A 16,473-nucleotide genomic window follows, 5' to 3' on the forward strand; every position below is an offset into this window, starting at 1 on the left:
GAGAGCGCTTCAGATTTCTGCTGGTTAATTTTATAGAGCGACAGGGATTCATACATGCAAAATTCCTTCAAAAGATTGGGAAGAGAGGTAAAAGGCTTAGTTAGGAAGAAGAGGAGATCGTCTGCGTACGCTGCCACTTTAGGGGATTCCGTCGTAGAAACTGACAAGCCAGCAATGTCCACATTGGCCCTCACTGAACGCAAGAAGGGTTCTAGGGTTAGAACAAAGATCAATGGGGAAAGGGGGCATCCCTGACGAGTCCCGTTAGCTATAGCCAGGGGATCCGAAAGAGAGCCATTCACTTTGACCCTTGCCGAGGGCCTGGAGTAAATAGCCCAAATCCAGGACATCTGATGACTCCCCAGGCCGATATGCTCCATCGTCGCAAAGAGGAAATTCCAGTTCACCCGATCGAACGCCTTTTCGGCGTCCGTCGAGAGAACCAGCATCGGGACGCGTTGGGCACAAGCAAAGTGGACAAGGTCTATCGCCTTATTGGTGTTCTCTCAGGCCTCCCGGGAAGCAACAAACTCCACCTGGTCGTTATGTATCAGCTGTGGAAGCAAAGGGGCCAACCTAGACGCTAAAATCTTGGTGAAAAGTTTTAAGTCAGTGTTCAGGAGTGAAATAGGCCTGTAACTTTTCACAGGAAAGAGGATCTTTTCCTTCCTTAGCGATTACCGTAATGTGAGCTCGAAGCGAATCTGCTGGAAATTCCGCTCCTTCACCGGCCACATTGTACGCGGAGAGGAAGTGTGGGGAGAGAAGATCAGCAAAGCACTTGTAGTAATGCAGAAGAGAGGGTGTTCCCTCTATCTTTTGGAGCCATCAGCACTTTTGGGTTGTCAATTGCAGCCCCCTCTTGGAAATGTATCTGCTGTTTGAAAATCCCCACCTCTATCTCTGGATTCATTCACCTCTTGGATCACTTTAAAACCAGAGTGTTTTGTAAGTACTGATACTATTTTTGATACATTGATATGCTTTATAATTTCATCCCTTTTGGAAATTTGAAATTCTATGTTCTTTGGTATCAGTATTGGTGGCCTCTATATGATGCACCACGCTATATGCTTGAGGTTGTTTGTCTAGATAATGATCCAGAGATAGATATTATTATGAACTATATACAATAATTGTTTCTGAAATTATTGTTTTTATTTTATATATATATATATATATATATATATATATATATATATATATATATATATTTTTTTTTTTTTTTTTTGATTACATTGCCTTTCATCTTGGGATCATTTTATCTGTATCCCGCGGCCCTACAGGAGAATATGGAGCCAATCCATTTCATGATGTCCTATATCTGGGATTTTTTCCAGCTAACAGTTTTCTATATGGTTCTTTTGGAGGAAGGATTTCATGGGCTTTTTCATCTATTTTCTCCCCCCCCTTTTCTGGTCAGTTGGAGTACAGTACCCACATACATGTATACTGTCATCACCCACGTATGTATATGTACGCAGTCTGTGTGTAACTGTTATTATGTCTTTTATTTGTAGAGTTGGGATCAATCCCTGATGAAGAACAGAACTATTAGTTCTTACTTTGTTTGAAACGCGTTGGATCGGATCTTCCCTCTACTAAGGGGTTTCATACCTTGTGTATTTATTGTCAAATGTGTGTGGGAGCTCTTTTCCATTGCCCCACTACACATATTTTTTATCATGTTGTGATTAATATGTGTACTTTTGAATAAAATTAAGGAATGTTTTATATATATATTTATTTCCATTTCTTTTGCCTACAAAATCCCACCCACCCAGAGGAGAAAATCTTTTTATTGTAATGCAGGGAATACCCGTCCCTCCCTTCATTGCCTTTAAGGCCGAAGAGAATTCCTCAGGCCGCAAGGGCTCCTCCAACTCCTCAATGTCCTCCACAGGAAGGGAGGGGATAAATAATTAATATCAATAAACTGTTTTAAAGTATCATACAAATATATATTTAAAATCAATTCTTTATTATTTTTTGTTTATAACATGGTGTGGGCAGATTTCTGCCAGTCACAGGCTGTGTCACGCCCCTTCACCCTGTATCTTGGAATAACAGGGAGATGAAGCCCCCATCAATCTACATGTACTATCTCACCCCCATTGTGTTGAGCTGGTTAGTGCAAATGCAGGAGGAAGGAAGGAGTGGGCTGTCATTTACCACTGTGTATACAGTACATCCACATGTTTGACTCTACAGTCATATGGTCTGCTCAGATGTGATATTGAGGAAATGCTCAGCATAGAAACTTACTGAAAACTGAGCATGTGCAGAGCTGCCAACTCTGCTCTGCAAAATGCCTAGCTGAATTGAGGACTTGGACAGAAGGTGGAGATAGAGAGCAGCAGGATCAACCAGGTTTTTTGCAGACTGCAGAAAACAAATCTCATAGTGACTGAGTATGAACAGCATGTAATACACCATTTATTGATGGGTTTTTTTATGATGTGGGTTTAGTGACAATTTAGTTAAGTTTGTGAGATTTAAGTTTGAAGGTAAGTTTGAAAACATCACAAATACCAGTCTGAAGTTAAATATAAGTCTGAAGTTAAGTCTGAAATAAAAGTCATAAGTTTGATTTGAAAACTTTACAAATATCAAGTTACAGACCTAAAATTGCTCTGACTGTACAATGTGCAAGATAGTGTACAGAGTACAGATATGTTGTTGGCTATTGGTATACAAATGACTGTATAAATTACACAGAAATATCAATTTTGTGAATATATTACGATGGGATTATGCCTGGAAATTATTTTGAAATACTGGCAATTAAGAAGATAAAGTTCATGTGTTAAGACAGACACTCTGAATATTTTCTTCATATCGCCACTTATTACCATGACAGACCTCATTTACCAGAGAATGGTGTCATATGGAGAGGGTATCTGCAACATTGATAAAAATGGCTGCATACTAATCTCATAATTGATTTTAAAGTATTTGTTAACCCAGCACTTCATATTCTTGATATGTGTCTGCTGTACCATGTACTTGTATGAGAAAGAATCCTGTTCTCTTTGAATTGCTTCCTTTGAGTGAAATCCCTGGTGTTCTGGCTAGCCCCCCTGCTTTCCTAAAAAAAATTGACCACACCAAGCAGGAGAGCACACCATGGTCAGTTCTCTTGTCTGCTCTCCTCCATTGATCAGACTTGTCCTGACACGCTCCCACAGCACAGCCCTTCACTCAGTGTGCTGCTGCTTCTCCCCTCAGCTCTTATGCAGTTGAGATCACAGGGAAAGTGATCATTTATAAAAAAGGGAAAAAAGGATATTTATAATGTTTTTTTTTAAATCTATACACAAATGTTATTCCTTTCATTTCTAGTTTAAACCGAATGGGTTGTTTTACACGTTGATTGTTTACAATCACTTTAAGGTTTATACTAGAAATCTACTAGAGATTTAACCACTTGCCGACCGCCGCACGACTATTTACTGCAGCAGTCAGCCCCCTACAGGCACAGCGATGTAGGCCTACGTCGCTCGCCCACGAGCCTGTAGGAGGCGAGCATGCGCCACCGGCGGCGTGCTCCCACCCCCGCTCGTTCCCTGCCTAGCCAGCGCGTGTGACCAGCGGCTCCGATGGCCACCAGCCCCTCACGATCTCCCTCAGGAGAGGGAGAAAGACAGACGGCTGATGTAAAGACAGCAGTCTGTCATTCTCCCTGAAGTAATCACAGAGGCTATGCGATCCTGCTATGTAGGATCATATGTCTCTGTGAATACTTCACTAGCCACGCCCCCTAACAGTTAGAAGCACGCCCCTAGGGACACACTTAAACCCATGATCACCAATAAAGTTAACCCCTTCCCTGCCAGTGTCATTTTTACAGTAACAGTGCATATTTATAGCACTGATTACTGTAGTAATGTCACCGGTTCCCCCAAAAGTGTGAAAAATGTCAGTCAGGGGTCCGATCTGTCCGCTGCAATGTCGCAGATCGCCGTCATTACTAGTAAAAAAAAAAACTATAAAAATGACATACAGTAAATCTTTCCCATAGTTAGTAAACGCAATAACGTTTGCGCAAACCAATCAAAATACGCTTATTGCGATTTTTTTTACCAAAAATATGTAGCAGTAAACAAATTGGCCTAAAATGTTAAAAAATTTTGATTTTTACATTATTTTTTTTTGAGAATTTCATATAAAAAATGTGAAAAATATTGCTTTTTCTTCAAAATTGTCGCTCTTTTTTGTTTATAGCGCAATAAATAAAAATCGCACAAGTGAGCAAATACCACCAAAAGAAAGCTCTGCTTGTGGGAAAAAAAGGATGTCAATTTCATTTGGGTACAGCGTCACAGGACCGCGCAATTGTCTGTTAAAATCACGCAGTGCCGAATCGCAAAATAGGGCCTGGTCATTGAGCAGCCAAATCCTCCGGGGCTAAAGTGGTTAAAATACAGCTGTTTCCTGTTGGATGATTTCTACAATCATAAAAGGTAATGATATGTTTTCTGACTTCCTCCTCTATATTATTTGCATATCTAATAAACAGTTATCTAGAAAGTTAACTCTACCAAATCTCCCACCAAGCATACAGTAGGTATAAGACAGCACCTGGGTAAAGAGTAACCAAAGTATACTCAAAGGAACAGATTGTATCCTGGTGCATGCAAACATGCTCTCTAGGTGTAACGGGCACAGTTAAACAATAAAAAACCTCTTCCTGAAAATGTTATTGTGAGTAGAAGATAAGGGCAAGGTGTCCATGAAGATATACCTATTATTTTACTACAACTAAGGGTCTATAGCCATGGATTCTTCCTATTAGTGTATGGGGTATGGTAGAGTCAATGTGCATAGCATTTTCTGGCACAATCTGAATAGGTTGTTTTTACTGAGTACAGGTCTCAGTACACTTAAACGATATTACCAAAAGTATTGGGACGCCTGCTTTTGCAGGCACATGAACTTTATTGGCATCCCAGTCTAAGTCCATAGAGTTAAATATTGAGTTGGCCCACCCTTTGCAGCTATAACAGCTTAAACTTTTCTGGGAAGGCTGTCAAGAAGGTTTAGTAGTGTTTTTATGGGAATGCTTGACCATTCTTCCAGAAGCGCATTTGTGAGGTCAGGCACTGATGTTGGACGAGAAGGCCTGGCTCGCAGTCTCCACTCTAATTCATCCCAAAGGTGCTCTATTGGGTTGAGGTCAGGACTCTGTGCAGACCAGTCAAGTTCCTCTACCCCAACCTTGCTCATCCATGTCTTTATGGACCTTGCTTTGTGAACTGGTGCGTAGTCATGTTGGAACAGGAAGGGGATGTTAGTTGGGAGCCTGAAATTGTTCAAAATGTCTTGGTATGCTGACCCTTAAGAGTTCCCTTCACTGGAACTAAGGGGCCAAGCCCAACCCCTGAAAAACAACCCCACACCATAATCCCCTCTCCACCAAATTATTTGGACCAGTGCACAAAGCAAGGTCCATAAAGACATTGATGAGCAAGCTTGGGGTGGAGAAACATGACTGGCCTGCACAACAGAGTGCTGACCTCAACCCAATAGAACACCTTTGGGATGAATTAGAGTGCAGACTGAGAGTCAGGCCTTCTCGTCCACAGCAGTGCCTGACCTCACAATGTCCTACTAGAAGAATGGTCAAACATTCCCATAGACACACTCCTAAACCTTGTGGACAGCCCTCCCAGAAGAGTTGAAGCTGTTATAGCTGCAAAGGGTGGGCCAACTCAATATTGAACCCTGCGGACTAAGACTGGGATGCCATTAAAGTTCATGTGCGTGTAAAGGCAGGCGTCCCAATACTTTTGGTAATATAGTGTAGATACTTCACTCAGGACCAAGTGTACATTTAATGATAAAGTTTCATTCAATAACAGAATGCAAGTGAAATAGACAGTGTGTTTTAATATGAAAAAAAAAAAGTGAGGATGAATGGCAAAAAAAACAAAACAAAACAGGAGAATATTAATGATACATGTTACTGAATCATATTCAGATTTTTTTGTTCAACAGTTTGCACCAAACATCGGAATGAAACATCCATGATTTCACAATACAGTTGCCTTGCTATATTCTCACTTAGCTCAGTGCACTATTAAGTAAGCTGTGCCAAGCCTTTTACCACTCAGGTTACCTGATATGCATTCATCCGCATACATGGTAGCATGTGAAAGTAGAGCAAAAGGTCATAAAAGTCGGAAACTGTTCAACCTAAACAGAGAAAAATTTAAGGTGCGCTACTGTTTCTTTAGAAAACAAGGATACATTTAATTATGTGTAAGAGTTGCTGGAGAAAGCAACTTGATACGGAGGTATATTATTACAGTTAGTATTGTTGATCTGAACACCTAGCCTAAGAAGACAAAAGGGTTTCTGTGTAAAGCTAAATAACATCTGTTGAGTATTTTAAATATGTTCTCACCTACATCATAATAGTTAATTAGTAAATGAATAGATGAAATCACTCTATTTTGAATTTAATGCATTCTTTTACGCCTAGGATTGACCTATGTGAATAATTGAGAAAGTCCCAGCTACCTTTGGAAGTGCTCCAGCTTTGTCCCTGTGGGCTCAGCCTGGAAAGAGTTTTGTAATAAATATTGAAATCAAAAGTGGCCCCGCACTAGTGGCAATGTACCCGATGTACCATCTGCTTGTTTACACATAAACTTCTACAACTAAAGCCTGGTATAGTGGTTCAATTAATATTTTGCAACTGCCAGCAATCTTTAAAAACTCCTGATACTTTATAAAGATTTTTCTTTTGTAGTACAGTGATTTTTTTATGACCAATTACCATTAATCTAGTGGAAAATCAGGTATATTTCTAGGCTTTATGGAATTAATAGTTGATTAACTCCAATGGAAAATCTATGTTAACAGTCTCTGGTAGCCTAGGGGAAATAGTGTAAATTAAATTCCTGTGAGCAGGGGTGTACGTATTTTGGTTTTGTGCTGCCCTAGGCAAGACTAAAAGCGGGCAACCCCCCCACCTAAATGTGTCCCACACCTTCCTACCCAAGTGGCTATTCGGGGTCTTTGGTGGCTATGTGGGACCTCTGGTTGATATGTGGGGTCCCTGGTTACTATGTGGGGTCTCTAGAGAGCACGAGGGGCTGAAGAGCACTTGGGGGCTGGAGAGCACCAGGGGGGCCTGAAAAGCACAAGGGGACAGAGAGCACAGGGGGGCTGGAGAGCCTGGGGGGGCCAGAGAGCACATGGGGGTGGAGAGCCTGGGGGGGCTGGAGAGCACAGGAGGCCTGAGCACACAGGAGGCTGGAGAGCACATGGGGGTAGGAAGGCACTGGGGGAGCCAGGGAGCACGGGGGCAGGAGATCACAGGGGGGTAGGGAGCACTGGGGGGGCTGGAGAGCACAAGGGGGCCTGAGAGCACGGTGGGGGGGGGGCAATAGAAAGAAGCTGGTTGGGAGGAGCTGCGGGGGGCTGCAGCATATAGAAGAATCTATCTCTCAATTTTCCTCCTGCAGCCTCTGAATGTCTGCGAGAGGGAGAGTAGGAGAAGCGGGCTTTAGGAGGCTGCAGGAGGAAAATACAGATATTGCTTCTTCTATATGCAGCCGCCCTGCCGCTCCTCCTTTTCAGGCACACAGGAAATGGACTCACTTTTCCTCTGGTTCGGCATCTCCTCCAGCTTTTCCCTCTTCATGGTCAGCTGACCTGTAGTTCTGGCCCCCTGGCCCGATGGCTGAAATGGACTGGCAGCCGGCTTTGGTAGGCTCAAGGAGCAGCCCAACTGCCTTGCCTACAAGGACATGCGGCCAGGCAGCCCCAGCCCACTGGGTCGTTTGATTAGGTTTTTCCTCACTAAAGGCAGAATAATGTTTTCCTTGGACTCAGGGTTGTGTCAGGATGGTACCCCCAGTGGACCCCAGCATGATGACTCTCCTACTACCATCTTACTTACAGGCAGTCCCTGGGTTACAAACAAGATAGGTTCTGTAGATTTGATCTTAAGTTAAATTTGTATGTAGGTTGAAACAGGTACATTTTTTAAGTGTAACTCCAGGCAAAAAAATATATATATTTAGGTTTTGGATAGATAGCATAGGAAACGGTTAACACCCCTGTAATGTTTGTTTTGCTGTCTGTGCCCTTGTTCAGAAGATTTTCACCTGTTCAAAAGAGATCACCTCGCTTTCTGTCCCTGGGACATGTGGATTTTGAACATTTTGAGTTGTGGAAACAAGGATTGGTGATAAAGCTTCAGTGCAGACACCTTTTTCCCATGAGAACTCTTACAGGAGTGAATTTCCCTTCCTAGGGGTAGATTTCTCTTCACTTCCTGTTGTCTCCCTCCATTTGTAAGTATGAGTTTGTAAGTCGAATGTTTGTATCTTGAGGACTGCCTGTAGCCCAAAAATCTCAGAAAACTATTATTTTTATTTGCTTATGTGTTAATTTATGAGCACTGGTATTTCTAAAATAATGAGGGTATTCTGCTGATGGCAGATAACACTAAGCACATTCACTGGACTCTATATGCCAGAAGCAATAACTTAACCTAAATGGTGCAAACCCTGACAAAAAGTAGTGGTACTCAAATGATATACTGTATATCAGCCTTTTCAGGCCAGTGTTTCACAAGGCAGTCAGAGGTTTGAAATTTCAGCTTGCACAGATGCACCCATATGAAGCTGTACAGAAAAAGGCCAGCCTCCATAGGTCCCTTCTCCACCGAGAATATACTAATCCACACTTGTACTCTACACACAATGCAATGTACACTATGTCTTCAAATCACTAAAACAACAGAGTTTTTCTACCTGCACTTGCACTGACCTCTCAGAACAATTTCTGTCAGGGACTGGGGCATGACTTGGAGCAACTTCAGTTTTTGTATTCTGAATAGCGTTTTCACCATTCACAACCATCGCAAAAGGCACTAACCTCAACTTGCTGATCATATCCAACCACCATGTGATGTGACCCAATACACCCCTTGTCTTGTTCTTCAGGAAGAGCAGAGCTTCCACTTAAAAGTCTATCCCCTCACACAATATTTGGTGATATACACCGCACCCTGCCTACAACATGCTTACTAGGCATTGACTACTATCCCTCACTGAACCAGCACACCCAACATGGCAGTCATCCACACTATGTTATTAGCAGACCCTCACACCCAGGTTTCTAAAAACAGTATATAACTAGCTCAGGTGTGCAAGGACAGGGCAGAACACAGGACAATACCGTTGTTTCCTGGCATTAGTAAGCTAGCTAACCCCACAAATACCTATATAAACTGTTTCACTATTTAGGTTAAAAACAAAAGTTTTTGTTGCATTCATTTGCAGAAACATTTGTAACCACACTGCCTCATCAAACACCTCTGTAACATATGGTCTCCAACTCTTAACTATTCCCCGGGTCAGACTCCACCATGCGTGTACCATGGAAACTGTTCTAAACATTCTGTGGATTCTTATCCTTGGATAGGGAAGCTGGCAACCTTTTATATCTACAATATATAACTGGAACTTCATGTCATAAATCCACTGAAAAAAGTTACCTTTTATTTGAATATGGTTTGATAAAATTTAATTCAGAGTAAGAGTGAAATGAGAAAGGAGGAAACAACATGCAATCGGATTATGAATTTACATAAGCAGGAAGTTTCTTGATATACTTGGCTAGTTAGATGTTACCACACAGAATTTGGGGTCAGATACTTTCAATAACAATTGTAGAGCACTGTCAACTAACATTTCTGGAAAAATGACATAAAGTGTATTTACTGTTATACATCTCAGCCTTTAACCATGTCTTTACAAAAAACAAAAACATCATGAAGATGAATAGACTATGGCATGGAAAGGGTGTGTAATAGAAGTAGGGTTGGATCCAATTTCAGAGGTTTCTGGAAGCAGAAAAGAGCGAGATTTACAATTGTTCCAGCTACAATGGAGTCACTGAAAGATTTAGCCAGGGAGGGAAATTATTGAATGGAGTGGAATGAAAATGAAGCTTTGCAGATTGATAGATAACACCCAGATCATGTGAAAATGGTTTCTATGTTATATACAATGTAACATGCATGGGAACAACATCAGGAAAATTCCTGTGTGTAGTTTCATCTATAAAAGAGAATATGACTTTATATCATATTGCTTTCAAACAATACAGATGTGTCACATTGTTATGTACATGTAAATAAAGCTGAAGGGAGATAAAAGATTAATTACTTACAAGGAGACAATTTTTTAAATTGTTTCTGAACTTCTATCTATTTATGAATTATCTTTCCCAAAGATATACATCTCACATACAAGCCATCAAGTAAACATTTTATGTTTGTAATGCCATACACACTATAAGATTTTCTGAAGACTTTTTCCTTTAGACTTACCAAAACCATATAATACGAGGTCAAACCTAAACACTTTCAATTTGTATGCAATCTGGCAGGCCCTTTTTTTGGTTGAAAATGTAATCTTTATTTGCATAAAAGATATACAAAAAACAATACTTTTGTCGGGGTACATTCTCCCCTGTACTGCGACGCAGCGCATAAATACACTACATTACAATACATTTCCGGTCATACTAATAAATACATTCAATCACATACATTCATTCTGCGGTATGATGCCTGATGTGGTGTGCGGAGTAAGGATACCCCGTGCCATCACATCATGCATGACGCCGCAATACCCCTGAAGCATGAAACTAAAAACATTGTCTATACGTTGCATTACTCATAACTGCATCAATACTATAACATTTTCAAAAACCAACCGGTGTGATGGGGGGTGGGAGAGAGGGGTAAGGGGAGGGGAATGAAATCACAGGCCCGAAGCTTTATTGAATGGACAAAGACACACAAGGGAGAGTGGGGGAAGGGGAAATCTTCAGACCTCCTCTTCCTCCATGAGATCCATCAGGTTATAGTCTCTGAGTAGACTGTGAACCAGTCTGCGACAGTCCTCAATGGACATCCTCTCCCGCTGGTGGATAAGGCGCTTTCTGGCGCACCATAAAGCGTCCTTAAAGCAACACAACACCCGCCAGGCGTTGTCAATGTCCTCCTGTGAAAAAGTCCCATGAAAAAGTCCATTCAGCACAGCAAAATGTGTGATGGCAGTCTGTGAAACAAAGTCTCTAAGTTCAGGTTCCAAGGCCCTCAACAGGCTCTGTGCAAATGAGCACTCCCAGAAAACATGAAAAGACGTTTCCTCGTGGATGATACAAAAGGGGCAGTGCCTGTATCTGCACAAGTTTCTGGCATGCATAAATGTCCTGAGTGGCAGCCCTCCCTGGACAGCCATCCACGCCAGATCTTTATGCCTGTTGGTGAGTTTCTTTGAAGAAACATTCCTCCAGACCACTTTGCAAGTGGCTGAAGGGAGGCCTGGAACAGTCTCAGCAATGTCCGATGCTCTGATCAACTTGTAGATAGTTTTTGGCTTCCACAAGTCAGGCTTAACTCCATGCAGCCCCAGCTCCTTGATGAACTTGAAAGTGTCCAAGTAGTACCAAGGAGTGTCCCAGTTGTAGGGGATGGAGCTGTCCCATTTGTCCCATCCAAGGGACCTCCAGAGAGGCAGGAGGAAAAAACGGGACATGGAGTTGCCTCCAGAGTCCGAAGTTCTGTCAATCAAAGTTCTGCGGATGCAGTTGCAGGCAAAGAACACCCCCAGTAACGTTGCGATGTCGGGCACGCCCTTACCGCCCTTGAGGGGTTCCTTGAACATGACTGCTCGCTTCACTCTGTCCATCTTGGAGCCCCAGATGAAGTGGAACACCGCCCTGGTGATGGCCTTGCAGGTGTTGACCCGGGGGGGCCAGGCCTGGGCGAGGTACTGCAACACAGGGAGGATCTCGCTGCGGAGTACCAGTGTTTTCCCTTCGATGGTGAGTTCTCTGAGGCTCCATAGTCCAAACTTTTGTCTCATCTTGGACAGTCTCTCCTCCCAAGACTTCAGGGCTGCGCCCTCAGCTCCAAACCAAACTCCCAGAATTTTGATGAAGTCCGCATTGATGCTGAAAGGGATTGATGCAGAAGAAGGCAGGAACCACTTTCCGAAGAGCATGATCTCTGACTTCCCGCAGTTGACTTTTGCCCCTGAAGCTTTGCCGAAGTCCTCACAGGTCTGGACGAGCGAGTCGATGGAGCGCTGATCAGCACAGAACACCGTTACGTCGTCCATGTAGAGTGAGCACTTGACAACCCTTCTGTCCGGTCCCGGTGCGGTGATCCCTCTGATCTCTGGGTTCTGTCGGATGCATTCGGCAAAGAGCTCTATACAGCAAACAAAAAGCAGAGGTGAGAGAGGGCAGCCTTGTCTGACCCCAGAGAGAACAGGGAAAGGGTCAGTTTTCCAGCCATTCACCAACACCGTACTACAAATGTCATTATACATCACATTCACATACGAACAAAACATGTCCCCAAGACCAAACCTGCGCAGAGCTCTGCACATAAACTCATGGGAGACACAGTCAAAGGCCTTTTCCTGGTCAAGACTGACCAGGGCCGCGTGCACACGGCGGCCTCGAATGTACTGGACCGTGTCCCGGACAAGCGCAAGGCTGTCCGCAATCCTGCGACCAGGAATGCCACAAGTCTGATCTGGGTGGATGATCTGTCCGATGACAGATTTCAGCCTGTTGGCCAGAACCTTGGCGAGGATTTTGTAGTCCACGTTCAAGAGAGAGATGGGACGCCAATTTTTCAGATCCCCTCTCTCCCCCTTACGCTTATACAAAATCGTGATCATCCCCTCCCTCAGCGACGGAGGCATTGTGCCCTCCACCACCATCTCCTCGTACAGCTCGAGCAGGTCCGGGCCAACGAGATCCCACAGCGCTACATAGAGCTCCGCTGGGAGACCGTCGCAGCCCGGGGTCCTGCCTTGCCTAAAGGATCTGACGGCAGAGTGCAGTTCCTCCAGCGCCAAGGGGGCGTTGATTGCCGACATACCTGCAGGATCAATTTGGTTAGTGATACCTGACAAGAACCTGTCGGCCTCAGCCGTATCTGTTTCTTTCGGGGAGTAGAGGTTGGTGTAGTAGTCGCTGACCACTTGCATCACAGCCTCCTTCCCCTTCTGGAGTGTTCCGGTCTCGTCCCGCAGCTCAGACAAGGGAGTGTGTCCTGAGTGGAGTTTCCTGAAAAAGAAAGAGTTACATTTCTCACCTTTCTCAAGATTCTCCACCTTGGAACGGAAGACGAGGTGCCTGGATTCTTCCTCGAAGTGTCCTTTCAGGCTCTTCTTGGTGTCCTCCAGGTCCTGCCTAACGTCCCAGCCGCAGTGGTGAAGGTCCTGCAGGGACTGCATCTGACGTTGCAGTCTCCTGAGTTCCCTCTTCCTGGCACACACTTGCTGGCGTCCCCTTGCCTGAAAGAAGCTGCGTAGCTTGACTTTCACAAACTCCCAGTAGTCGCTTACCTTTCCGAAGAACCTCTTGTCCTCCTTCCAGGTAATGTAGGCCTCCCTGAGTTCCTCCAGCAGTTCCTCATTTTCCAGCAGGGTACCATTCAGCTTCCAGGAGCCCGGGCCGGGGGCAAAGCCCTCGCCCAGGTCACCCCGAAAGTGAATGGCCCTGTGGTCAGAGAAAAAGCAGGGGACCATGGAGAACCCGCGATGTCTGACTGTCTTGGAGGTGAGCACGAAGTCTATCCTAGAATGCACAGATCCATCAGGACGGCACCACGAATAGTTCACGGAACCTTTCCCTATGGATCCCACGGCGTCCTTCAAGGAAGCCTCCGCAATCATCTCCTTGAGCAGCCTAGACGTGGTGTCGAGCTTTGCGTACATGCTGGAGCTGCGCCCATCCTCCTCAATCGGACAGTTAAAATCACCGCCGATTACTACTGCCCTGGTGGTGACGAGTTGGGTCCGCAGGGTCTGGAAAAGCTCCAGTCGCTCATTCTTATCTGGGGAGGCGTACACGTTGATGAGCCTAACTGGCTCTCCCGCCCACGAGCCGTCTACGACCAAAAGACGGCCACAGACGAGCTCCTGGACGGAGTCAAGCGTGAAACGACTACCCCTGACAAGAATGGCTACCCCCGCAGACTTACAATCGACACCCCCAGACCAGTAGGAGGGACCATGGGTCCACTGGGAGGACAGATGAGTGTACCTCCTCGAGAAGGGTAGGGCACACTCCTGGAGCATGTAGACATCACTATGCTGAGTGGAAAGAAAAGTCAGCGCCACCTGTCTTCTAGACGCATCCTTAATGCTCCTAACATTAATGGAAAAGATGGAGATCTCTGCCATCATGTAAAGGAGATAAAGGGGCTAGCCAGCAGGTGGGCTGAACTTACCTCCCCTGAGGGGGGGGTGGTTCCTCCACTGCCTCTTGCGCCTGTCCGGTGTCCTGGTTCAGGCCGTTCTCCTCGAGGATGCTGTCCATCAGGTCCTGGGTGAGGTCAGTCTCTGGGGGAGCCAGATCCTTACCTTCCTGCATTTCTCCTTCATCTTCCCCCACAGACTCAAGGTCCTCGAGGTCCTCCACCACTGGGTCCAGTCCAGCGGTATCATGTTGCCGGGCCACGGTGGGCCGCTTGGTGGGTTCTTCAGTTGTCGGACTATCTAGGTTCCGTTTCCGGCCTTTGCTGGTGGGGGTGGGGTAGGGGGTGGCGGTGGGCAGGGTGGGGAAGTCCTCCATGGAGGACAGGGCGGGGGGGGGGCTGGGAGGGGGGAGGGGCAGGTGGGGTCACCTCCGACTCAGAGGGGGTGGGGAGGGATGGGTCGGAGGAGGTGGTAGGGGCCTGGGGAGGGGGGGACTCACCAGTGACTTTCCGCGGTTCCTTCGCTGTCTTTTCCCCTGGCTTCTTTTTCCCAGCGCTGTCTGGAGCTTTGCCCTTGATCAGGGCTCCAGCGTAGGACCGGGATCTCTGGGGGCAGTCTCTGTAGACGTGCTCAGCCAATCCGCAGAGGTTGCAGGTCTTGGACCTCGGGCAATCCTTGGTCTCATGGCCTGTAGCCCGACAGAACCTGCAAGAAGGTTCCTGACAACCAAAACTTACGTGACCCTGCATGCCACACCTGCGACAGGTCTGGGGCATGTCTGCGTAGTAAAGGAGTCCTGCGGAGGCTCCCAGAGAGAAGCAGGGCTTCAGGTGTTGGAGATCCCCCGAAGGTTCTCTCCTTAACCTGCAAGAAACTGCCCACTTACCTGTCCAGAAGCCGTTGACATCGAGGATTCGGACTGGGTCTTTGGCCACGATGCAAAACCTCTGGAGGTAGGTAGCGATGTCTTTTGCTGGGGTATGGGGATTCCTCATGGACACCGTCACCCGCCTTTCATCCCGTTGAATGGGAGTGTTCGCAACAAAGTTGCGGAAAGGGGAATCCGGGCCACAATTCTTCACCACTTCCCAGTACCTTCTACAGACCTGTAGCGACACAAAAGTTATATAAAATATACCTTTCATGAAGGTCTGTACGGACAGGGTCTCCGCTTTGCTGAACCCCTGCTCGAGGATCATTTTCTTGCCAAAGATTTCCGGGGGGTCATGTCGAGGATTCTTCCGTCCACCTCCTTCAGCTGCAGCACCACTGTCTGCCTCATCCAGGGTTCCAGGGTAGGAAGCCCGTCTGCGGACCTGGTTGGCCTTGCTGAGCCCGACTGGCTAACGGCCGCCGGGGTGGGGGTGGAGGTTGAAGCGACTTCTCCCGAAGTCTTGGCAGAAATGGCGGGGACATGCTTCTTCTTCCCAGTGCTCTTCCCCATGACGGAGGAGTTCGTTGGCAGTCGCTTCAGGAGAACTTCGGCGGCTTCCTTCTTATTCCTCGGCGTCTTCACTCTTTCGCAGCCTTTAAAAAGGCCCTTGTGCGCCTACTGCCCGAAGGTAGTAGCGCAGAGTGGGGGGGAGGAGGGAAGATCGCAATCTCGTTCCTTGTGGGGGCTAAGCTTCTAACCCAATAGCAGCGAGTAGGTGAAGCTGAATTTAATTAACGATCCTACAAGGCCGAGCAGAGGGTACCCCACAAGGACCAAATGGCTTGGATAGATACAAATGTTTCTCAACGTCCTAGCCGTAAAGCAGAGACACCCCTAAGGGCTAAAGTCGATACTACACTTGATCTTAGCCAAAAGGCCGAGAATCTGGCAGGCCCTTGTACTACATAGAAAAGGTAAATGTGAAGGAAAAAGTCTTCAGAAAATGTTATAGTGTGTATGGCCCTTTAGTGAGGAATAGCATACTGATTAGTGAGAGTGAAAAAAGGGTAGATACAATACGCTCTCCGATCCAACTGCACACTTACATGCAGGAAAACATTGAAGGTTCTGCTATAGGGATGAAAAGTTAAGAGTGTACCTAGCATGCAAATACAAGGTCCACTTTGTTGAGTGGCCAACCCACCTGGCCAGCAGCAAGAACAGAGCCATTATTAGAATAAAATATAATCTTTATTGTACAATAGTATAAAAGATAAAAACATTAGTATTGTACCCTATACATATAGGGAAGATAATACCCTCTAGGAATATATATCAGTAGCTCCTAAT

General features: G+C 45.6%; 1 protein-coding gene across 1 annotated transcript; it reads right to left on the minus strand.

The window, feature by feature from the left end:
• Nucleotides 1–10,853: 10,853 nt before the first annotated feature.
• LOC309550164 (uncharacterized protein) lies at nucleotides 10,854–15,693 on the minus strand (the record flags this gene model as incomplete). Its single annotated transcript, XM_082250595.1, is given in 4 exon segments — nucleotides 10,854–12,244; nucleotides 12,953–13,366; nucleotides 14,749–15,469; nucleotides 15,472–15,693. Coding segments are annotated over 4 exon segments (2,748 nt in total).
• Nucleotides 15,694–16,473: the final 780 nt, after the last annotated feature.

This window comes from Pelophylax lessonae (genome assembly GCF_965119305.1).
Source record: "Pelophylax lessonae genome assembly, chromosome: 3".
Taxonomy (NCBI): domain Eukaryota; kingdom Metazoa; phylum Chordata; class Amphibia; order Anura; family Ranidae; genus Pelophylax; species Pelophylax lessonae.